Consider the following 25562-nt stretch of genomic DNA (forward strand, 5'->3'; position numbering starts at 1 on the left):
TACATTAAGGGGTTAAATATGCACTTACCATGACCAGTATAAGAGGGCCATGGTCTGGAACACCTGTTGTCTCTGATGAAACGCCACTAGCGGGCGTGAAACGCGTCAGACGTTCATTCCATGTCATACGCTTTTTTTGCCTCCATGAGAAAATAAAGATTTTTTTTAATTTTAATTCTAGTGCTGCCTTTTCCTATTTTTTTTGGTTAAAATGCAAGTCTGTCAAAAGAACAGAAATAAGGGGGCAGTTTGCAGAGGCTTAGATACAAGGTAATTACAGAGGTAAAACGTGTATTATTATAACTGTGTTGGTTATGCAAAACTGGGGAATGGGTAATAAAGGGATTATCTATCTTTTTAAACAACAATTCTGGTGTTGACTGTCCCTTTAAACAAGTTGTTATACAGTAGTTTGTCCTATCCATTCACTTGCTATCCACCCTAGAAGTGTATATACACACACACACACATATATATATATTATACGAGGTTTATTCAAAGTGGGATATCAGCATTTGTTTGCGCCACCTTATAAACACAGCTGGTGATTGGCAGTTATGAACATTTGTCATCCATGATTGGCTCAGGTCATCTTCAGCTCTAGATAAGTGAACACTACTGGTTTGGAGCTGATTTAAAGGGCCATGATACCCAAATTTTGAAACACTTGAAAGTGATGCAGCATAGCTGTAAAAAGAGGACTAGAAAATAGCACCTGAACATCTCTATGTAAAAAATGAAAGATAGTTTACCTCAAAATGTCCTAAGTATTTACACCACATTATAAAGGACAAATCAGTATGCCTGTCCCGGGACAGGCAAGGGAGTGATCCTCATGCACACTCGTGTTTGCTATAAAATCTCATGAGAGAGAAGTGAAATCTCATGAGATCACGTTAAAAGAGGTCATGATCTCAGCACTGTTGATGCTGATTGGCTGTAGTTAATTACATTTTTATTTTATTTATTTTTTACCAGCAGCTGAAGTATAACTTTTTACACAGGACTTACTCTGGTGAGCTAAGGAAATTGTGAGGTAAAATGCTTCCTTTTTTACATAGAGATGCTCAGGTGATATTTTTCTGTCAGCTTTTTACAGTTATACTGCATCAGTTTCAAGTGATTTAGCATGAGTATTATGTCCCTTTAAGTTATATTTATAACCCCTTTAGCAGATGTTAAAAAATTATATTTAAAGCAACAGTGCAATAATAAAATGTTCCAGCACGACATTCTATTTTTGCTCATTAATGTCCATTTAATTGCAAGATACAAACACAAAAGTATATACAGATTTGTGTATTTCAGCAAGATAAATGAGTAATAATCACTTATGTTTTAATATACATATATTACAAAGGCAACAAATTCAGAATTCCTTATTTTGGCTTCCTGGTCCGTACACAAACTGGAGTCATAGATGACATATCCATTTTGCTCTTTCTATTTTTTAGATTGATTTCCTTTATATTATCTTGGAGTTTCCTGGAGCTCTGAGTCATAAAAGTGATACTTTCTTTTAAGTCAAGGTTCCCATGAGCTCTACAAATTTGTTCAAGCCCATCAAACCAAGTTAGTATTTTCTCTAGTTCTGCCTGTACAACCTTCTGCTCCTCTAGTTCTGCCATAAGTGACTGAGTAGCAAAACTTTCAGCCTTATACTGTTTTTTCAAGGTTTCAGTTTCACTCTGGTAGCAGGTCATACTTCTCCTTATTGTAGTTATACTGCGAATGAACCTTATCTTCTGACAGCAGAATATTCTTGGGTATGCTCAGCACCAACTTTAGAAGCCATTTTTCCATTTTCTGAAATAAGTTATTGAATCGTTCATTTATGAAGTGCAGATACTTTTCTGTGCTTTCTCTAATCTGGAAGTTATTTATTCTAGAGTTTGGAAAACTCTCTAATTTCATCATGATTACTTTTTCCACAACCAACAGCATCTCAAATAAGTAGTCTTGAAAAGCCACATATACTCTAAGGATACATGTTTGAGGAGTAAACTCAAAAAACTGAGTTTCATAGCACATTGGAGTAATAGACATTTTGCTGGCAGTTGTAAGGATCGATCTGTAAATAAAGACGTAAATATAGATTCATAACAGCTCAAAAAAAACAAAACAATTAAAAAACTTAACTAAACTTAAATGGATTAGAGAGAGCATGACATTTCAAACAACTTTCCAATTTACTTCTGTTATCAATTTTGCTTAGGTTCTCTTGTTATTATTTTTAAAAGAATAATCCTAGGGTGAGCTCAGGAGCATGCATGTGTCTTTAGAAATCGAAAGCAGTGTTTGCAACAATGTTTACACCAATGATATACAAAGGGGTCCAATTTATCAAGGTTTTGCAAGCCTTTCGACCCCCTTCGACTGCAGGTTCTCACCAGAGAACCTGTAGTCCGTATTTAACAAGCAGCGGTGATCAGACTAATGCTTCCCTAACCTTTCAAAACCTCTAAGGCGGTGAATTTCAATCTCCCCAGTCTTGTCCGACCAGGGAGATTGACCGCTCCTGTCCGCGTGTGATTGGCTGTGCGCTAGCATGGGGCGGCGTTGCACAAGAGCACAAAATAGTGATTGTGCAGAATTCAGCCCGCCAGAGGCGAGCTGCGGTGGACAGGGGCGCGTATATGTGCCCCTGTCTGCTCATAATTGATAAATCGACCCCATAGTTGCAAGCACAACTGCCAAAGAATGCAACATATACTCTATGCTGCCAGATGGCTAAAGACACATACATGCTCCTGAGCTCACATAGGATTACTCTTTAACAAAGGATACATAAAGAACTAAACAAGTTTGTTAACAGAAGTAAACTGGAAAGTTGTTTAAAATTGTATGCTCTGAACAATGTACCTTTAATTTTGACTTTAATGTCCCTTTAAACTCAGAATATGTTTCTTCTGATTTATATATTGAATATCATAAGGTGGCATATTCCATATTTAGAGACTTTTACAAACTGTATTCTAAAAATATGGTTGGTTTGTTGGAGAGAATTGGGTATAATGTGTGAGAGTAACTCACAGACAAAAAACGTCGAAATTGATGTATAAATGCAACGAGTGCAATACGGGTGAATACAGCTCTAGCACACGGGTGTACAATGGTGAATATTACTGATAGTGTGCAGTTTAAAGCAAATACCTATAAAACATAAATTAGTTATACCTGCTTTTTGCGTCAGCTGATCCCTCTGTAGCCGTTACTCGTAATTTCCGCGCTTAGCTACAAGAAACACAGTTCTACTAATCTGCCCAATCAAGACTCGCGGTGGTACGTCACAGTCGCACAAAACGACAGTGCCGCAGAAGTGCCATGTTTAATTCGGGCATGTACAATTGACTTTTTTTTTGTAATGTTTCTATAGAAATTAACACCTGCTATTATTCTTATCTCGGGCATATATTAAGGCTACTGTTCCTGTATTTATGCATGCTTGCTTACAATATGATATAGGAGCTGTTCACATCAACTAATCAGCGTAAAGCACTAGACCATACGCGGACCAATGGTAAATAGACGTATCACTAATGGGTAAAAAAAGGAAACCGACTATTCAAACAGCCAGTAAGAAAGCGTTTAGGAGGCGTGACTATGCTCCTATTGGTAAATGCGTTTCAAAGTGTGTGTAGAGGCTTCAGATGTTAGTGGGTGGAGATGACAGTAGGGCCAGCAAGATGGCGTACCAGACATTCCGGCAGGAGTATATGCAGATTCCACCGGTAACCCGTGCTTATACTACGTCGTGTGTGCTCACTACAGCGGTTGTGGTAAGGATACAATTTGTGTCTGGCCGGTGTATTATGCTACGGGACATGCTTTAGTTGATACACTATACTACCGTTTTATAGTCTCATAGCTGGTACACTGCATAACGACGGCACTCACTAAGCTGTCAGTGTACGGTAAGCACTGAACAGTAGCCATGCAAGGGAGCTGATGTCAAAACAGTTGTCTTAGTTGTAAGCGTCACCTCTAGGCCGTAGTGTTTGTAAACAATGCGGCTCTAACCATAAAGTCGGCGACACGTCACTGAATAGCTTCAGTTCGCCAATAATATACTGTACTATTAACATTTGCACATCGGACTACTAATAGACGCTCTACCTTGTTTTTGAAGTATTTTGTCATAGACACTTGTTAGCTAGTGTTGTTTACTTAGGTATTCCCGTTATGCTAGGTAGTTTACACTAGGGTGATACAAGTGTATTACAGGCACATTTTTATGCACATCAAGTTAGTTGCCAAGTAAGATTGGTTTTGGATATTGAAATTACAGTTGCGTGGAATATATTTGGCTAACAAAATCAGAAACCACGTTAGATTCTTGTTAGTGTAGAAAACATTCTTTGATATGGGATATGAAACCCAAAAATGCTCTTGTGATTCAGAAAGAAAATATAATTTTAAAAAATATATATAAACAATTCCAATTTACTTCTATTATCAAATTTGCTTTGTTATCATTGTATTCTTTAACAGATACCTAGGGAGGTGTCTGGAACACTACATGGCAGGAAATAGTACTGCCATCTAATGGGCTTGCAAATAGATAACATTGTATCAAAGTGCACGCTCCTGAGCTTATTTCTCTACTTTTCAACAAAAGATACCAAGAGAACAAAGAACATTTTGTAATAGAAGTACAATTGAAAGTTATTTAAAATTGCATTCTCTATCTGAACCATGAAAGAAAAATGTTTTCATGTTCCTTTAACACTTTTTTTGGCGTGCTACTTTGTTGACTTTAATCGTGTGTATTCAATACTATTCCACACACATTTCCGCAATAAACATCCTCCTTAGAGTTTTTATTTTCCCTCTTATGGTCAACGTTAGATGTAATCTTGCAATGTTGTTTGTATTTCTTAGTAACAACTTCGATTTTGTGAACGATTAAACAGTTAAATGCATTGTCTTCACCATTTTATTGTTTGTTTGATTTACAGCAATTAGAACTGATAACACCATTTCAGCTGTACTTTAACCCAGAATTAATATTTAGGCATTATCAGGTAAGTACCTCTTCCCCTTTTTTATTGAAATAAAAAGAGCTGCTTGACGTCATGTGATCTGTTCTCCCTGTAGTTCTTAGTAAATGCAGCGCTGTTAGTCATAGTATTACCTCAGTAACCACAGTTATGTACCTAATGTTTTTAACTTTGCTGTAAGACTGAACTTATTACAGTCACAAAAGCCTAGCATACCCTGACTCTGGCTTTATGGTTTTTACCTCAGTGCTAGAGCTGCTCCCTGACAATGGACTCTATGGTTTTAATCCATCCACTTGTCGTCATTCTGCATTATAGTTTGTGTGGATACAGTTTATTTTCTGGTGACAAATGTGAGTCTTGAGCTGCCTCTTCTACATCACCACAGCTCCGCCCACCAATACACCTGTCAGGAAACTTGTCCACCAACTCCACATTTGTTACCGATACGCCCTCTATAATAACAGGAAACATTTACCACCGTCATCAGTCTGCACCCTCAGTGTGCTGGTCTGGAATATTTAAAATGGGTAAGAATCAGTCTTTTTTCTGGGGTGAAGGGTAATGCTGCTGTTTCTAAAAACGACAGTGAGAACGGATCACGTAAGGTCTTGCAGCCGTCCTGTATAATGGGATAGTACCAAATAGAAGATGGTTATGATTTGTGTGGAAAAATATTTATGGACACTCCTATCTTTAAAGGGACATGGAAGTAAAAAAAAATTGCTTTCAGATAGAGCTTACATTTTTAAATGATTTGCCTCAGACTAACGGCTTTACGCTGAAACACGTAAAATGACTTCACTTTTTGGATGTACAAGTGCATATTTATATGGTTCTCTGTTTTAAAGGGACACTGTACACAAACATTTTCTTTCATGATTAAGGTAGAGAATACAATTTTAAACAACATTACAGTTTACTTCTATTAACTAATTTGCATCATTCTTTAGATATACTTTAAAGAAGAAATAGCAATGCACACGGTGAACCAATCACAGGAGGCATCTATGTGAAGCTACCAATCAGCAGCTACTAAGCATATCTAGATATGCTTTTCAGCAAAGAATATCTAGAGAATGAAGCAAATTAGATAATAGAAGTAAATTCGAAAGTTGATTATAATTGTATGCTCTTTCTAAATCATGAAAGAAAAAATTTTGGGTTTCATGTCCCTTTAATGAAATAAATAAGGGAAGTTTTATGAACTGTAACAGACGGTGCTCCTCTTCTGTCTTTGCCTCAATGTACCTCTTTCTTTTGATATGCTCTGTTAAAGGGACAGTCTACATACACCCATAATTTTTATTGTTGAAAAAGATAGATAATCCCTTTATTACCCATTCCCTAGTTTTGCATAACCAACACAGTTATATTAATACACTTTTTATAACTCTGTGATTACCTTGTATCTAAGCCTCTGAAAACTGCCCCCTTATTTCAGTTCTTTGACCGACATCCACTTTAGCCAATCAGAGCTGACTCACTGGAACTCCACGTGTGTGAGCACAGTGTTATCTATATGACACACATGAACTAACACCCTCTAGTGGTGAAAAACTGTCAAAATGCCCTGAGAGAAGAGGCGGCCTTCAAGGCTTAGAAATTAGCATATGAAACCTCCTAGTTTAGCTTTATACTAAGAATACCAAGAGAACAAAGCAAAATTGGTGATAAAAGTAAATTGGAAAATTGTTTAAAATTATATTCTCTATCTGAATCATGAAAGTTTATTTTGGACTAGATTGTCCCTTTAACCATGGCTCCTTTTACGTGAGAATATACTTAGCCATGCTCAGGTGGTGTACTCAGACACATGCATGCTCCTAAGTCTACCTACACATGCTCTTATGGAAAGGAGTTAAGCTTTAACAAAGTATTTAAGAAAAATAGATTATTTAATAACCCAAAGACAGCATGCAATTTTAAACAACTTCCTAGTTGACTTCTTTTATTTCATTTGCTTTGTTCTTTCAGTATCTTTTTGTTGAAGAGTAGCTTCGGGAACTGCAATGCATTACTGGAGTTAGCTGACCACACCTGCTCAGCCAAAGACAAAAGGTGTATATATGTGCAGCCACCAATCACCAGCTAGCTCCCAGCAGTGCATTGCTGATTCTGCCTGCGCTACCTAGGTATTCTATTTTAAGAATTAGTACTACAAGAACAAAGATAAATTTGATAATAGAAGAAAATTGAAAAGTTCCTCAAAACTGCAAGCTCAATATAAATAATTAAAGTATAATTTTTACTTTACTATCTCATTTAATGTTTATTTCCATGCCCCTTTGTTAAACTATTTGATTATTCCTTACTACAGGGATATTGTTCTTTATAAAGGTATCATAAGGTAGGGATTTTAATGATCTTTATATTGTGTAGGTTGCATGTAAATAGCATAACATGTTAAGTTAGGGGTTTGCAGTAGTTAATGTTGCTATAATTTTACCTGGGTACACTTTATTTTTATTTTATTTCAGTCAATTTTGGGTTTCAGTTTTTTTGTTAATTTCCTATTCTTAATAATTTTATTATTTCTGATTAAGTATTTGTTTGTGAAAATGAAATTAAAGGCCAGTAATGGCAAAATTAAACTTTAATGGTTCAAATAGAACATGAAATTTGAACTAACTTTCTATTTTACTTCAGTTACCAAATTGTCTTTGTTCTTTTAGTTCCTTTGTTGAAAAACACACCTAGGTATGCCCAGTAGCAGGATGCACTACTGGGAGCTAGCTGGTGGCTATATACTCATCGCCCTTTGTCATTGGCTTACCAGATGTGTTCAGCTAGCTCGCAGTGGTGCATTGTGCTCCAGAGCCTACCTATGCATACTCTTCAAGAAAGGATACCAAGAGAACAGAGCATGTAATTTTAAACAACTATCCAATTTACCTCTATTATCAAGTTTTCGTCTTCTGAATCATTAAAGGGACCTTAGTGTTAAAAATACACATTAGTGCATGTAATTTTAACACTAGTGGCACTGTAACGCCAAATGCAAAAGGGTTTAATTATATAGTTAAAGTCCTGCATGGGACCCGCATGCTCTGCTGTGTGATGAGCGCTACAGATTGGATTTGCGGCAGTCCTGAGTTGACTTTAAAGGGATAATAAACGTAGTTATTAATGTTACATAATTCTGCACTATGTGTAGAATTATGTATTTATATTATCAGGGTAGTTTGTAGAGTGCCAACAGGTTCTGCAGCGCTAACGTTAAGATAAGCCGCAGCTGTGAAAAAATAAAGCATCACCATCCTCTTCTGCTCTTCTTTTATCTTCAAAACTGTGTCATTTGGCTTGCTGTCTAATCATCACACCATTTAAACAAATGTTGCATGCTCCCATGCTGGGTAAAGCCGCCGACTGCTTCACCCCAGCATAGGAGCACGCTAGTTAAACTGCGAGATCATGTGTGCTGGGGATTAGCGCAGCAAGCCTGTGATACAGTTTTGAAAAACAGCGGAGCAGAAGAGGACAGCATTACAGGTAAGTTAAGTAAACTTTTGGAGGGTTATACCTTTTTATTTTTTAATTTTACATTTGCAAAAGTTAGAAAAAGATGTAGCACCACATTCATAAAAGAATGGGGAAATCCGCACTCAAAAATGAAAATAATAACATTTTATTAATAGTAGCAAAATTTAATAAAAATTGTAAAAATGTCACATTGCTGCAAGCACAGAGGAGCTTTCTATATAACAGAGAACATATATCATATATCACATTGGGTATACACACATGGAGTTTAATCTATTGGCACAACATAGTTCTCCATGGGTCGGCATAGGATATGTGTTTCATATAGCGAGACTAATACAGGGAATACAGAGGATCCCTGACGTTATCACCTTAGTCCAGGAAAATGTCCTAAATAAAGCCCTCAGAATTAGTTTTTTCACCTTCCCATACATATTACAGCTAATTCCGACCCGGCACTCGAGTAGTGCTTAACGTGCAGAGGGACTTACCCAGCAAAAGGTTGATATGAGGAATTGAACAGGAACACAAGACCGCTATTCATGCTAATGTCTCCACCCGCTCCACTTGCCAATATGTGTTTCACCCCCTGTCATTTGGGGCTTTCCTCTGGGCAGATCTAGATCCACTGCCAATCGATCCTTTAAAGTTTAACTTTACTGTCCTTTTTAAAGTGTGTAGCAAAATGCAGAACATTTTTTGTTATTGTATATTAATTTTTATAATTAAAAACAGGTTTTATTTTCTTGTCTGTATTCAACACTATCAATTTTAAATTATGTCATAGCTAACAAAAGTTGTCTATCTCTTTAACCATGATTACCAAAACAGCTTATGCTTTATGATTTAAATAATGTACAAGTATTAATAATGTAATACATGTTGATTGTAATCACTGACATTCAAACAATACTTTAGATTATCTTTGATTGAAATGGGAAAATATTTTAACGTTATGTTTATGTAGCCTAACCATTTTTTTTATATTGTAATGATTAATCACTTGCTTAATTATGTTTTCTATTTTTGTATGTAATAGGTATGGCGTTTATTCACAAACTTCTTGTTTTTTGGACCAGTTGGATTCAACTTTTTTATTAATATGATTTTCTGTATCCTTTATGGTATTGTGATATGCCTATACATGTTTTCAATATTACAATGGAAAGTGCTATAGAGTGGTAGTTGCATGTAAAACAGCAAAGCAATATTTAACAAGTTACATTTTGTTTTTTAGAATTTGGAGTGTTCTGCAAAATGTTCCTGACATTCAGTAATATGTAGTGAAACTAAGAGCTCTCTGGAGTTGAAACACACTGTTTCCTCTTGAGTATAACTTGTAGATATGCAAATTACTGCTGGGACTACAAAAATGAGTTTAACTGTGGTTGCGCATTATGTGATTGTTACGTAATGATGCTGTGCTAAAGTTTGTCTTTAACATCTTTAGCTTAGGCTTTTCTGTGAATGTTAAACACAATGTTTTTATGTACTGCATCATTTTAAACGTTTTTAGTTTCTTTTCTGGTCGTCTTCTACTTGTTCACCTTTTTTATATGTTACTTTCATGCAGTTTTTCCTTGACTCTGATTTGCTACAGATATCGGTACTGCAGAATGCTTGAAGAAGGCCTCTTTCCGAGGCCGAACAGCAGATTTTGTATTTATGTTCCTTTTTGGTGGTCTCTTAATGGCAGTATCCTTTTCTTTACACTTCTACATAATTTATATACTGATAACACTTGGTGAGTTACCATATATGCCTCTTGTCACTGGCTCACCAGCTGTGTTGAACTAGCTCCCAGTAGTGTGTTTCTGTTCCTGAGCCTACGCCTCCAAGAAAGGATACCAAGAGTGATGCAAATTAGATAATGTAATTCAATTGGAAAATTGTTTAAAATTACATTCTCTCTCTGAATCAATGAAAGTTTAATTTTGACTTTACTGTTTGTTTTGATCACAGAGTGTTGCTGGTGTCACTGAATGAACATCCATGCTACATAAGACTAGTGAGACTTGTATACATTTGCTATTACCAGAGAGTGAGTGCTCGTAATAGCATTATTTGTTAGGAAGTCCAATCCATACCCTTATCTAAAAGATGTGGATTACAGATGTAAAGTTAATATTTTAAAAACACATTATGGTACTTCCATCTTAAATAAAAAACATACAATTATCTTTTTGAATACGAACCTTGGAGACTCAATCCAGATCATTGAATGTAATCTAATGGTATTTTTATCATGTGTATTGGAAGATCTCAAAGTATCGATTAATGTTATTTGGAGCCTGCTTAAAAAAAAAAAAAAAAAAAAAAAGAGCTAGGTACTATACAGTCAGATTCAGAAAGAACACCCAAACCAGTATGGTGTCAAATGTTGACTTAGACATGCTCACTAGTGATTGTTTAGACCTTTTGTAATCCTATAATTGCTGTTTTTTCCTTAAAGTCCTAATAGACAATAATAAATGATCAAATGCATTCTTTTTAATGTAGAATTGCCCCAATGTGTTAAAGGGATATACAGAGGCAATAATAACATGCTTGTAAAGTGTTAGATTTTGGTATAGCACTATTGCTTGCAAATGGATTACTGGAACACAAAAACTGTGTTTTCATATTGCAACTTTATGCCCCTTTAAAACATAGCTAAAATCATCTCTGAGTGGCAGTGCAGCTGGACAGTCAGCATGTGTGTAGCTGGCAGTTGCATGTTCAGGCCTTGGAGCAGCAGTGCTGTACCAAGGCTGAACATGCAACTGCTGGATTTAACCTATTTGTGGGGGTTACATACACAGATGACAATCCTTTATGCAATAAAAAGCATATTTTTATTTTCTTATTGCACTATTATTTTCTTTAAATTATTCTGTAAGGCTGTTCACATCTACTAATTAGCATGAATGCAACTGAAATCGTATCACATTCAAGCATTTTGTTGAGCGAATGAGTACTATATATATTGTTTTTTATTTTTTTAATCTACAATTCTCCTTAATTTTGGCCTCCAGATCTTTGGATTGTTTGTCAATTTAGTCTTCCTAGGTCAAGCTTTTACAATAATGCTTGTGTACGTCTGGAGCAGAAGAAATCCTTATGTACGCATGAAACTTCTTGGTGTATTGAAGTTTCAAGCTCCATTCCTGCCTTGGGTGCTTATGGGGTTTTCCCTGTTGCTGGGCAACCCTATTATTGTGGATTCTGCTGGGTAAGAACTCGCTTCAACGAGTAATGCATTTAATACAGCTGAATAGCATTATACCATTTGTAGTAGAATGTACACAGTGATGTGGGTCTTCAAGACCCAAATCGAACAAATCTATATATAAAACCAAAAATGTTTTATTAATCCACATCGTAATTATTATTTTTTGCAACAGGTTTTTCTTTAGGTGCATTTTTTTTCTTCTAAGAACTGTAACCAGTGATGGGGCCTGTATGTATTTATAAGCCTTAAAGGGACATAAAAACAGGGTTGAGATCTGTGCATATCCTGAAAGGGCTAATTAATTAAAAATAGTTTGCATTAAAAAAATTGTTTATAAATTTGCTGGCAAGTATTTAAAACTTTCAAAAATAAGCAAAATGAATTGCATAGCTGAGCTGCCTAAAAGCAGCCAACTCCACACACCCTTATCCGTGTTTAGGCACAGGCATTGTATATCAACTGAGTTCATAGCTTCTAGGCAGCTCCAGTAGATAAACCCTGTGCACTGCAGTATAAATTTGCAGGTAAAGTAATTTTAAAGTACATCTTATTATATTTTGTCTCTGTCCCTATTTGTTTTATGTCCTTTTAAAAAGACACTAAACACCTTGTAATGAAAAAATAATCTGCAGTCTTCAATTACATAAACATTTTACCTGAAAGAACTATAATTAGAAGAGATTAACATCTTGTTTGCTGCAATTTCCTTATCAGAATAAACCAGTCTGGATTTGAGGCTGTAGATGGCAGGGCTTGTTACTGTCTAATGCTTGGCATCAGCAGAAAAGACATAACAAAACTGCAAAATTGGGGGCCAGATGTGTGGCAAGGTTAGGTTTGTGTAGCCTGGCTGCCATGTGCTCTTTCAGTGTTCAAGCCTGGAGAATCCACAAATTACAATCTCAAAGTGTTTACTGTCCCTTTTAAGAGCCACATATATAATTTATAGTTGTTAAATATACAAATAATATATTCCTAAAAATATCAAGTGGCACAGGACCAAATTTAGGTAAATTTGCAGGGTACCCTCAGACTGCTGTTCTCTCCCAGTTTTGCTTCTAAGTTGTGGCTTATCCCAAAGCTAATTTTTTACTTGCTTAATTAACTAATTAACTGCACATGATGGCACATGACAGTTAAAGGGACATTAAACCCAAAAAAAATCTTTCATTCAGCTAGAGAATACCATTTTTGAAAAGTTTCCAATTTACTTCTATTATCAAATTTGTTTTGTTCTCATGTTATTCTTTGTTGAAGAGATACCTAGGTAGGTAGCGTGCACATGCCTGCAGCACTACATGACCGGAAATAGTGCTAAACCAAAACGAACACCGGATATGGTAAAAAAGCGGTTTCTTTATTCTCCATAAAATGTCAACATCAGGCACTTAAAAAACAAAAAGCACAGAACAAGGGTAGACTCAGTCTGACATGTTTCGGCCCTTGGCTGGCCCTTAATCATAGAACTAATGGTCAAAGTAAAACCTGTAGCCTTATACCACTCCCTTAACCATGATTGGCTGTCTGTGCTGCAGTAATTAAAGGTTAACTATGTAGCTTCCCTGAGAACTTGGCATTTTGTTAACTAACACCATACTGATGGTAAGACTAAAGTGTTTTCATTTTCTTAAATCACATCATACTATGCTCTTAAATAATTTCATATTAAGTTTAGGCTATTATTTACCAATATAAGACATTACAGATTTAAAACTTAGAGATACTAGGAAAATGCTCATAAGTCTGTTAATAGGGGTGTTATCAAGTGGTAAATGCTACATAGAGCTATTTCCCTATATGGGGGTAGTAGTAGTCTCCCTGTATATACTGCATATGCATCATATTATGTCTTACCCCTATTGCAATATCTAAATTATGGCGGACTGGTCATATGCATGTATATACACAGGTACCCATAGACTATGGGCTTATTTAGTTATGACTTCTTACTAACCCAATGTAACACACCTAAACTTTAAATAGTATAACCCTAAGGCTATTATAATTTGATCATTACTAGACTGAACAGATGCCTAATCGAGTTATATCTTCAAAAAGTAGTTTTAGTTAGTATAATAAGTCAAATGGAGGATGATCAATCAAAAATAGTATTGCTACTAAAAATAGAGGAGGAAGATTCGGATTAACACCAAAAATTGATCAGATCACCTTCAATATTCATCTAGTGCTGCCATCTAGTGTTCCTGCCAATTTACACATTGTTGCAAAACTACTGCCATATAGAGCTTCAGACACGTGCACACTCATAAGCTTACTTTACTGCTTTTCAACATAGGATAACAAGAAAAGAAAAAAAATTGATAACTGAAGTATATTGAAAAGTTGTTTAAAATTGTATCTATCTGAATCATGAAAGAAAAAAATTGTGTTTTATGTCCCTTTAAGATTTATGACCATGCAAATGCCTCGGTTGCAGTCTTTATTCAACTGGGGTGATTACGGAAGCCCTTTTTGTTTTGGGGATACAGTACTAAAGAACAATTTATATATGTAAAAAATAAAACCCACACTGTTTGTAGGTCATCAAAAAGGCCTAGATTAACACCCAGAAGCCCCACTTTAAAAAAAGCCCCTGTACAGGTTTTTATAGCCAGTTGATCACTGTGATAACATTTTGTTGAGTTCTCACGTATTATATATATATATATATATATATATATATATATATATATATATATATATATTAATATATATATATTATTATAATATAATAAGTCTACATACCCCTGTTACCCCCGACCTTTAATGTGACCTATAAACTGTACAACTCAATTGAAAAACAAACAAATCTTTTAGGGTGGAGGGGAAGAGAACAAACAAAACTAAAATATGGTTGCATAAAGTGTGAACACCCTTTTATAACTGGGGATGTAGCTGTGTTCAGAATTAAGCAATCACATTCAAAATAATGTTAAATAGGAGTCGGCATTACACCTGCCATCATTTAAAGTGCTGGACTGACCTTACTTGCAGGATTAGACTGATATACTTCAGGAAAGTTTTCTTTTGTGAAAAGCACACTGGTCTAAAAGGAGCTGCTTCCAGGTGGTAAATCTCCATAGAACAAGCCACTGAGCTGTTGTTCGTTCCTGGTAGATGCGCTTCTCTCTTCGTATAGCAAATCATTTAAAAGTGCCTTCTGATTAACCCAAATAAAGTTCAGCTGCTCCAGTTGGTCTTTCCTGAAATTTTCTTAGTCGCATCCCACCGCAAAAGCCATGGGTCCACAGAGAGCTTCTAAAGCATCAGAGGGATCTCATTGTTAAAAGTATCGGTCAGGAGAAGGGTACAAAAGAATTCAAGGCATTAGATATACCATGGAACACGGTGAAGGCAGTCATCAAGTGGAGGAAAATTTGGCACAACAGTGACATTACCAAGAACTGTGGTCGTCCCTCCAAAATTGATGAAAAGACGGAGGGAGAAAACTGGTCTGGGAGGCTACCAAGAGGCCTACAGCAACATTAAAGGAGCTGTAGGAAAATCTGGCAAGTACTGGCTGTGTGGTACAATGTGACAACAATCTCACGTATTCTTCATATGTCTGGGCTATGGGGTAGAGTGGCAAGACGAAAGCCTTTTCTTACGAAGAAAAACATCCAAGCCAGGCTACATTTTGCAAAAACACATCATGAAGTCTCCCAAAGCATGTGGGGAAACGGTGTTATGGTCTGATGAAACCAAGGTTGAACTTTTTGGCCATGATTCCAAAAGATATGTTTGGCGCAAAAACAACACTTCACATCACCAAAAGAACACCATACCCACAGTGAAGCATGGTGGTGGCAGCATCATGCTTTGGGACTGTTTTTCTTCAGCTGGAACTGGGGCCTTAGTTAAGCTAGAGGGAATTCTGAATAGTTCCAAATACCAGACAATATTGGCACAAAACCTTCAGGCTTCTGCTAGGAAACTGAACATGAAGAGAACTTCATCTTTCAGCATGACAACGACCCAAAGCATACATCCAAATCACAACAAAGGAATTGGCTTCACCAGAAGAAGATTAAAGTTTTAGAATGGCCCAGCCAGAGCCCAGACCTCAATCTGATTGAAAAATCTGTGGAGTGATCTGAAGAGGGCTGTGCACAGTAGATGCCCTCGTAATCTGACAGATTTGGAGTGTTTTTGCAAAGAAGAGTGGGCAAATCTTGCCAAGTCAAAATGTTCCATGCTGATAGACTCATACCCAAAAAGACTGAGTGCTGTAATAAAATCAAAAGGTGCTTCAACAAAGTATTAGTTTAAGAGTGTGCAATTTTGGAGGGACATCCAGTTCTTGGTAATGTCATTGTTGTGCCATATGTTCTCCACTTGATGATGACTGTCCTTCACTGTGTTCCATGGTATATCTAATGCCTTGGAAATTCTTTTGTACCCTCTCTGTGGACCATGGCTTTTGCTGTAGGATGCGACTAACAAAATGTCAGGAAAGACCTACTAGAACAGCTGAACTTTATTGGGGTTAATTCAGAGGCACTTTAATGATATACAAAAATGAGAACCCTCACAATACTGTGAAAACAGTCCGGTGCACAGCTGTTTCTATGCCGTTCTGTACCAATAATTCCTTATGTCAGACCCGGCTGATAAATGTCCCCAAAAAATAAATAAGGATTATCCCAAACAGCACGAATAAACACATACTGCCCCCTCACCTCTCTTTCGTCCGGCTATCCTGGGGACGTGGGTGACCAAACTCGGTCAAGACGCCTTTGCTTCTGGATGGCCGTCCCCCGGCTTGCTCCCTTGATGCTCCGGGCACCTCCGTCTGGTGTTCCTCTGCTATCCCTCCTCAGACGTGTTTCGAGGGAGGGGGTGTGGTTGGCGTGTACGTTTCTCGCACTCCTGCTTCCGGTTGGTGGCTTACGATTGAGTGGACAGCTGTGCAGATCCAATCAGGTATACAGTGTGTCGAGTAAGGGCTCCAGGGAACCAGCAGGAGTGGTCTCCGTGGTGCTGTGCTCTACATCTGATGGTCAATTGTAGGAATCAGCAAGAAAAGGATAGGATGGAGCACCAACTTTAGTTATAAATAAACACTTTTATTTGTAATCCATTAAAACATAAAAAAAGGTTATAACAGGAAACAAGGTGGTGTTGCCCTAACAGGAGTCAGCTCGTACAGCTGACATGTTTCGGCTTGTTGCCGTTATCAAAGCTTTGATTAACGGCAACAAGCCGAAACATGTCAGCTGTACGAGCTGACTCCTGTTAGGGCAACACCACCTTGTTCCTGTTATAACCTTTTTTATGTTTTAATGATTACAAATAAAAGTGTTTATTTTATAACTAACGTTGGTGCTCCATCCTATCCTTTTTGCACTTTAAATGATGACAGGCGTGTACTGACTCATATTTAACATGGTTTTGAAGTGTGATTGCTTAATTCTGAACACAGCTACATCCCCAGTTATAAAAGGGTGTTCACACTTATATATATATATATATATATATATTATATATATATATATAATATATATATATATATATATATATATATATATATATATATATATATATATATATAAATATATATATATATATATTATATATATATATATATACTGCTGGGACAAAATATAAATGTGGGTTTCTCACTGAAAAATGACTTAGAGTGGGACATCATCTAAAAACTCCAAAACAGCTCAGCAGATGGGTGGAAATGGCTTCACAGTTAAAGGGTTCAGACATAATAAGATTGACTAATGGTAAATATTTAATGTATTGTTTGCATTAGAATGTTGCTTTTTAATGCTTTAATTTAGTAACCTATATACTTTTAATTTATATTAGGTATTGCAGTTGGACATATATATTTCTTTTTGGAGGACGTGTTTCCAAATCAGCCTGGAGGAGGAAGAATACTTAAGACACCATACATCTTGTAAGTACTTTTTGTTTTCTTCACTATAAGCGTAACGCCTTTAGATAATGGATAAATATGGAGTAGATTTCTTTTTTTTTTTCTCTTTCTTTTTTTCTCTTTCCTTTTTTTTTTCTCTTTCCTTTTTTTTCTCTTTTCTTTTTTTTCTCTTTCTTTTTTTTCTCTCCATCCTACCAGGAGGGGGCAAAGTTTCCAAAACCTCAAAATGCCTATAAATACACCCCCTCACCACACCCACAATTCAGTTTTAACAAACATTGCCTCCTATGGAGGTGGTGAAGTAAGTTTGTGCTAAGATTTCTACGTTGATATGCGCTTCTCAGCATTTTTGAAGCCCTTTTCCTCTCAGAGTACAGTGAATGTCAGAGGGATGTGAAGGGAGTATCACCTATTGAATGCAATGGTTTTCCTCACAGGGATCTATTGCATAGGTTCTCTGTTATTGGGCGTAGAGATTCATCTCCTACCTCCCTTTTCAGATCAACGATATACTCTCATATTCCATTACCTCTACTGATAACCGTTTCAGTACTGGTTTGGCTATCTGCTATATGTGGATGGGTGTCTTCAGGTAAGTATGTTTTCATTACTTAAGACACTCTCAGCTATGTTTTGGCACTTTATGTATTTATATAAAGTTCTAAATATATGTATTGTACTTATATTTGCCATGATTCATGTTTCAGTATATTTCCTTTTGCAGACTGTCCGTTTCATATCTGGGAAATGCATTTTTTAGACATTATTTCTTACCTGGAGTATAGTCTTTTTTTTTTTTTCAATTGACTGTCATTTTTCAAATTCGCGGGCAGATTAGGCTCGCAAGTGCGCAAAATGCTAAAGTTTATTGCGTCATTCTTGGCGCAAAGTCACATTTGTTGACGCAATTCGTCATTTCCGGCGTCTTAGTTGACGGTTTGCCTCTTGCTTTTTTCTATGTCAGAGGGCTATTCTGTTTGCATTTTTTCACATTCCTGAAACTGCCATATAAGGAAATTGATAATTTTGCTTTATGTTTTTTTCTCTTACATTTGCAAGATGTCTCAGAATTCACTGTTGGATCCCTGCTGCCTGATAACAGTTCTACCAAAGCTAAGTGTTGTTGTAAACTTGTGGTGATTATACCTCCAGCTGTGGTTTGTCATAGTTGTCATGATAAACTTTTACATGCAGAAAATGTATCCATCAGTAGTAGTTCATTACCTGTTGCTGTTCCCTCAACATCTAATGCACAAGATATACCTGTAAATTTAAAAGAATTTATTTCTGATGCTATTCTGAAGGCTTTGTGTGCCATTTCGCCTTCTAATAAACGTAAAAGGTCTTTTAAAACTTCTCATAAGGTTGATGAAATTTCAAATGACCAGCAACATACTGAATTATCCTTTTCTGATGAGGATCTATCTGATTCAGAAGATCCTGCCTTAGATATTGACACTGATAAATCTTATTTATTTAAATTGGAGAATATTCGTTCTTTGTTAAAAGAAGTGTTGATTACATTGGATATGGAGGAAACTAGTCCTCTTGGTACTACAACTAGTAAACGTTTAAATTCTGTTTATAAACCTGTGGTTATTCCAGAGGTTTTTCTAGTTCCTGATGCTATTTCTGATATGATTTCTAAGGAATGGAATAAGCCTGGTACTTCTTTTATTCCTTATTCAAGGTTTAAAAAATTGTATCCTTTGCCAGAAGTTAGATTGGAGTTTTGGGAAAAGATCCCCAAAGTTGATGGGGCTATCTCTCTACTCTTGCTAAACGTCTACTATTCCTATGGAAGATAGTAACTCTCTTTAAAAGATCCTTTAGATAAGGAAACTTGAATCTTATCTAAGGAAAGCTTATTTTATATTCAGGTCATCTTCTTAGGCCTGCAATTTCTTTGGTTGGATACTTTAGCACAACAAGTATCAGATTGTGATTTGTCTAAGCATTATGTTGATTCAACATGCTAATAATTTCATTGTGATGCCATTTTTGATATTATCAAAATTGATGTTAAATCTATGTCTTTAGCTATTTTAGCTAGAAGAGCTTTATGGCTCAAATCTTGGAATGCCGATGTGACTTCTAAGTCCAGATTGCTATCCCTTTCTTTCCAAGGTAATAAATTATTTGGTTCTCAGTTGGATTCAATAATTTCACTGTTTACTGGGGGGGAAGGGAGTTTTTTTGCCTCAGGATAAAAAACCTAAGGGTAAATCTAAAGCTTTTTAACCGTTTTCGTTCCTTTTGACAAAATAAGGAACAGAAACTAATCCTTCCCCCAAGGAATCTGCTTCCAATTGGAAGCATTCTTCAAATTGGAATAAATTCAAGCCATTTAAGAGATCAAAACCCAGCCCCCAAGTCTGCATGAAGGTGCGGCCCTCATCCAGCTCAGCTGGTAGGGTCAGATAAAATTTTTCAAAGATGTTTGGTTCAATTCGGCTCCAAAATCATTGGATTCAGAGTATTGTCTCTCAGGGGGTACAGAATAGGATTCAGAGTAAGACCGCCTGTGAGAAGATTTTTTTTCTCTCAACCGCATGATCTGGTAAAGGCTCAGGCTTTTCTGAAGTATGTTTCAGACCTGGAGTTGTCAGGGGTAATCATGCCAGTTCCGTTTCAGGAACAGGGTCTGGGGTTTTATTCAAATCTATTCATTGTTCCAAAGAAAGAAAATTCATTCAGACCAGTTTTGGATCTAAAGTTTTTTAATCGATATGTAAGAGTACCCAACTTTCAAATAGTGACTATAAGGGACTAGTCTGCGTTTTGTTCAGCAAGGGCATTATATGTCCACAATAGACTTACAGGATGCATATCTTCATATTCCGATTCATCATTATCAGTTTCTGAGATTCTCTTTTCTAGACAAGCATTACCAATTTGTCGCTCTTCCTTTTGGCATAGCGACAGCTTCAAGAATCTTTTCAAAGGTTCTCGGTGCCCCTACTTCTCTGTAATCGGAGAACAGGGTATTGCGGTGTTTCCTTATTTGGACGATATCTTGGTACTCTGCTCAGTCTTTACGTTCTGCAGAATTTCACACAAATAAACTAGTGTTGTTTCTTCAAAGACATGGTTGGAGGATCAATTTACCAAATGTTCTTTGATCTCCCTCAGACAAGGTAACCTTTTTAGGTTTTCAAATAGATTCAGTATCCATGACTTTGTCTCTAACAGACAAGAGACGTTTGAAATTGGTTGTGCATGGAAGTTTTAGGTCTCATGATCCCCTTTGCTCGTTTTCATATGAGACCTCTCCAGCTTGTATGCTGAATCAATGGTGCAGGGATTATACAAGGATATCAGAATTAATATCCTTAAATCCCAATGTTCGACTTTCTCTGACTTGGTGGTTAGATCACCATCGTATAATTCTAGGGGCCTCTTTCGTTCGTCCAACCTGGTTTTTGATCGCAACAGATGCGTGTCTTTCAGGTTGCGGAGCTGTTTGGGGATCTCTGACAGCATAAGGTGTTTGGTAATCTCGCTTCTTGAGATTTCCAATCAATATTTTGGAACTCTGTGCGATTCCCAGGGCTCTTCAATTTTGGCCTGGGAACAAGAAACTTCCCAGGTACCTGTCCAAGTCCAGGGATCCTCAGGCGGAAGCAGTGGATGCATTGACGCTTCCTTAGTGTTATCAACCTGCTTATATTTTCCCGCCTCTAGTTCTTCTTCCAAAGTGATCTCCAAGATCATCATGGAGCAATCGTTTGTGCTGCTGTTAGCTCCAGCATGGCCTCACAGGTTTTGGTATGGCGGATCTTGTTACGGATGTTCCAGTTGCCAACCTCGGCCACTTCCACTAAGGTCAGACATTCTATCTCAAGGTCGTTTTTCCATCAGGATCTCAAATCATTAAATTTGAAGGTATGGAGATTGAATGCTTAGTCATAGGGGTTTAATACTATGTTGCAGGCTCGTAAATCTGTTTCTAGAAACATTTATTATCGAGTTTGAACGACTTACATTTCATGGTGTTCTTCTCATAAATACTCTTGGCATTCTTTTAGAATTCCTAGAATTTTACAGTTTCTTCAGGATAGTTTGGATAAAGGTTTGTCTGCAAGCTCCTTGAATGGACAAATCTCTGCTCTTTCTGTTTTATTTCATAGAAAGATTGCAAAACTTCCTGATATTCATTGTTTTGTGCAGGCTTTGGTTCGTATCAAGCCTTTCATTAAATCAATCTCTCCTCCTTGGAGTCTTAATTTAGTTTTGAAGGCTTTACAGGCTCCTCCGTTTGAGCCTATGCATTCTTTGGACATAAAACTACTTTCTTAGAAAGTGTTGTTTCTTTTGGCCATCTCTTCTGCTAGAAGAGTTTCTGAATTATCCGCTCTCTTGTGAATCTCCTTTTCTGATTTTTCATCAGGGTAAGGTGGTTTTGCGGATTTCGTTTAAATTCTTACCTAAGGTTGTGAATTCTAACAACATTAATAGAGAAATTGTTGTCCATTCCTTGTGTCCTAATCCTAAGAATTCTTTGGAGAGATCCTTACATTCTTTGGATGTGGTAAGAGCTTTGAAATATTATGTTGAAGCTACTAAATATTTCAGGAAGACTTCTAGTCTCTTTGTGATATTTTCTCTCTCTCTCTTTCTCCTTTCTCTTTTTATTTTCTCTTTTTTCTCTTTCCCTAGGGTAAGGTGTGCGAATTAGATATCCAATATCTCCGGCTTTTGCTTCAGATACTGTGTTAACACACAGTGGGCCCCCCTAATTGGGTAAGGTATGCAAAGACAAAAATGACTACTGGACAGCTGTTTTTTCTTATTAGAACTCATTAGCAGTAGATACATTTTTGATTGCTGCTATTTTAAAGCTTATACCAGGGCAAAATCAAAGTTCATTTATAAAATGTCTAATGTCCTAATATACTAGCCAGGACAAAATGTTACTCACCACTTCCAATCCCACCCACTACTTCACCCCCTCTTTGCATATGTTAAAGGGCCATAATACCCAAATGTTTAAACACTTGAAAGTGATGCAGCATAGCTGTAAAAAGCTGTCTAGAAAATATCTCTTGAACATCTCTATGTAAAAAAGAAAGATATTTTACCTCAAAGGTTCCTCAGTAGCCACCTCCCATTGTAAAGGATTTCTAAGCAGCATTTTAGTGTGTCTGTCCTAGGACAGCAGAAGGGATGAGCATTGTGCACTCTCATATTATTTCACCAATCAGGTAAAGGAAGCTTACTATGAAATCTCATGAGAGTTAAGTCAAATCTCATGAGATCACAGTAAGAGTTCATGACCTCAGCACTGCTGATGCTGATTGGCTGCTGTTCATTTCTTCATTTTTTTTAATTTTTTTTTTACCTGCAGCTGAGTATAACTTTTTACACAGAACTTACTCTGCTGAGCTGAGGAGATTGTGAGGTAAAATATCTTCCTTTTTTACATAGAGATGCTCAGGTGATATTTTCCCGTCAGCTTTTTACAGTCATACTGCATCAGATTCAAGTGATTTAGCATATGAGAATTATGTCCCTTTAAGCCATTGTGAAACATTTAGTAATACTGTTTTTATTTTATACCATATTAAATAATGCTACATACAGTGATAAATTAACAAAAATACGTTCATATCATTTAGAGGAATTGAGGAGAGAGTTGAGAAAGATAGTTAAAGGGATACTGAAACAATTTTTTTCTTCTTCCATGATTCAGATAGAGCTTGCAATATTCAAGTTCTAAATATAGTGAGAGAAGATGATAAAATAGGAAACCTTTACACTACAATGTCTTAACTCTTACGTTATTTTATAAAGCTGAGTCAACGAAATTGTGAGCTAGCTCTTCAAATCATAATTAATTATTTAAGTAGCAGCAGAAATCACTGGAGTGTGTTTTTTTTTTTTTTTTTTTTTTTTTTTTTTTTTTATTGTATCGCAGCAAGCAAACCACAACTTCAAGTCACTTGTGGGCATCTTCCAAAGGGTGAAGGGAACTACATTGCCCAAACTGCTGCAGTGGTGCACTCCATGGCTCTGGAACAGACTGCCTATCAATGAAAATAATGATGTAATAAACGGCTGTACTCAACAAGGTGTTAAACATAAAACTTCACTTTTATTATTCACAAACATAGATACAGCATATGGAGGGATGTCAAGTACAGTATACTGTGAAGTTTATGTTTAACACCTCGTGAGTGTAGCCGCTTATTACGTTACTTTATCTGAAGTAATAGTATCGTTTTTGTTACATTTCTTGAAAGAAGGGCATCTTCACTTTCAAATAAGGGTTCACACATTCCTCAAAAGGTGCAGGTGATCCCTAAGAGAAATTGTGATCACCTGTTCTATGTACACAAATATTTTCAGTGGAGGAAGTTATGACGAAACCCCCTATCTCTCTGCTTTACTTGAAAGCAAGGAGTTTTCCTTTAACCTTCTCTACTAGACATAGATTTTTGTTAAGGGGGAAAGCTCCTTTCTCTCCAATAGAGTAAAGAGGGCCATGAGAACCCTATGTAGAATACCAAATAAGTGACACTGCATTCCCTTCATTTTTTTTCTGCAGGAAAGCAATTTTTGATGCTCAGGAGGAAGACCCTAATTACAACCCACTGCCAGAAGATCGTCCTGGTGGATTTGCATGGGGCGAAGGTCAGAGACTGGGAGATTGATTTGACCGGTATCGGCTAATTAATGCAGCTTGGATGGGAACTTTATTTAAAGTACGTTTTGGGGATGCAAATACTCCCTGTTTCAAGAGACAGCTTTACAGTTCTTCAGAACAGGAAGCACTTTATAATTCACTGCCTGTTCCAAGGAGACCTATTCATTTTTTTTCACCAGTGCCTCTCTGCAGAGGTGGTTATGCATTGGTACTTTGTACTATTGGAACCAAGGAACTGTAAGTTTGGAAGCCAGCAATAGTCAACAAGACCGTGCATACGTGTATAATGGTTTTTAAAACTTGTTGCGTGTCTTTCTTATGTTCTTTGATACAAAAGATGACGTATGGAAGTCTTTAAAAAAACAAACAAAAAAAAAACCTTGGTATTTGTGGTTTGTAAGCTCACACCAACATTACATTTTATGCCTCAAATGATCCTCCTAAGCATTGCTGGTTTAGGTCCAACTCTTAAAACTACAATGTTTGGCAACATTTTGATTCCATTTTTTATCCTATCCCCACCATTTATGCTGACCTTTATCTTGATCCTTTCCCTGACTCTAAGCTGCTGCAATTTTTTACATTTTCTCTTAGTTTTTAAATTGTATGCATACTTATCCTTTTCTGTCAACTTTCTTTTACTACATTGATCAGTATTTTTTTTAGAAGCAGTCTTTGGTGTGATTAGGGTTTTTCCGAGAAAATGCATCCACTATTTTTGCTTTGATACAGGAGTTCAAGAAAACAGCAGCAGCACCACCACCACCTTGTATGCAATAACTCCTCTTTATTCTGTGTGTAGGAGCAGGTACAAAATGACTAAGTTTCGGGTCACATACCCTTAGTCATGTCAATTATAACTGTGTATTACAACAACCTTAAATACCTTAACCAGGTGAACTGGCTCCTCCCCTTGAACTATTACTTAAATTTTTCATGCCGGTTCAATCCAGCTCCCCCTATTGGCAGAGGAGTGAAACTTCAATACTAAATGAAATAAAACATAATACACACATACAGATATGTAGCAGGTTAGCCTATCAAAAAAATTATCTTTTTTTGAGGAAAAAATATATACATATTTTTTTATATTACATGAATATACCCAAGTCAAAGTCTCTGTTCATTCCTTTTGGTTTTAAAGCTTCTAGGGTATAAATCCAGAATAATTATTTTCTTTTTAACAGCAGTTCCCTGTCACCTCCCCTCCTGGGAACAGGGACCCAGTCTATGACCTGAAACCTTAACTCTAAAAAATGGCAAGCCACCAGGGCTTCTATGTCCTTTCTCCTAATGCCAGATTTGTGTTGTACCATTCTATCTCTTACTCTTTGT

At 36.6% G+C, this 25562-nt stretch overlaps 2 protein-coding genes across 2 annotated transcripts; one reads left to right on the top strand and one right to left on the bottom strand.

The window, feature by feature from the left end:
- Window positions 1-476: 476 nt before the first annotated feature.
- On the bottom strand, window positions 477-3245 carry MIS12 (MIS12 kinetochore complex component). The gene is given in 3 exon segments (XM_053704857.1): window positions 477-1691; window positions 1693-2071; window positions 3178-3245. Coding segments are annotated over 2 exon segments (666 nt in total). The 5' UTR covers window positions 2047-2071; window positions 3178-3245; the 3' UTR covers window positions 477-1379.
- A 330-nt stretch (window positions 3246-3575) lies between these two features.
- DERL2 (derlin 2) lies at window positions 3576-25000 on the top strand. Its single transcript, XM_053704858.1, is given in 8 exon segments — window positions 3576-3779; window positions 4959-5024; window positions 9523-9629; window positions 10084-10114; window positions 10116-10178; window positions 11498-11687; window positions 17506-17602; window positions 24129-25000. Coding segments are annotated over 8 exon segments (789 nt in total). The 5' UTR covers window positions 3576-3650; the 3' UTR covers window positions 24235-25000.
- Window positions 25001-25562: the final 562 nt, after the last annotated feature.

The sequence above is a fragment of the Bombina bombina genome, chromosome 3, assembly GCF_027579735.1.
Source record: "Bombina bombina isolate aBomBom1 chromosome 3, aBomBom1.pri, whole genome shotgun sequence".
Lineage (NCBI taxonomy): Eukaryota > Metazoa > Chordata > Amphibia > Anura > Bombinatoridae > Bombina > Bombina bombina.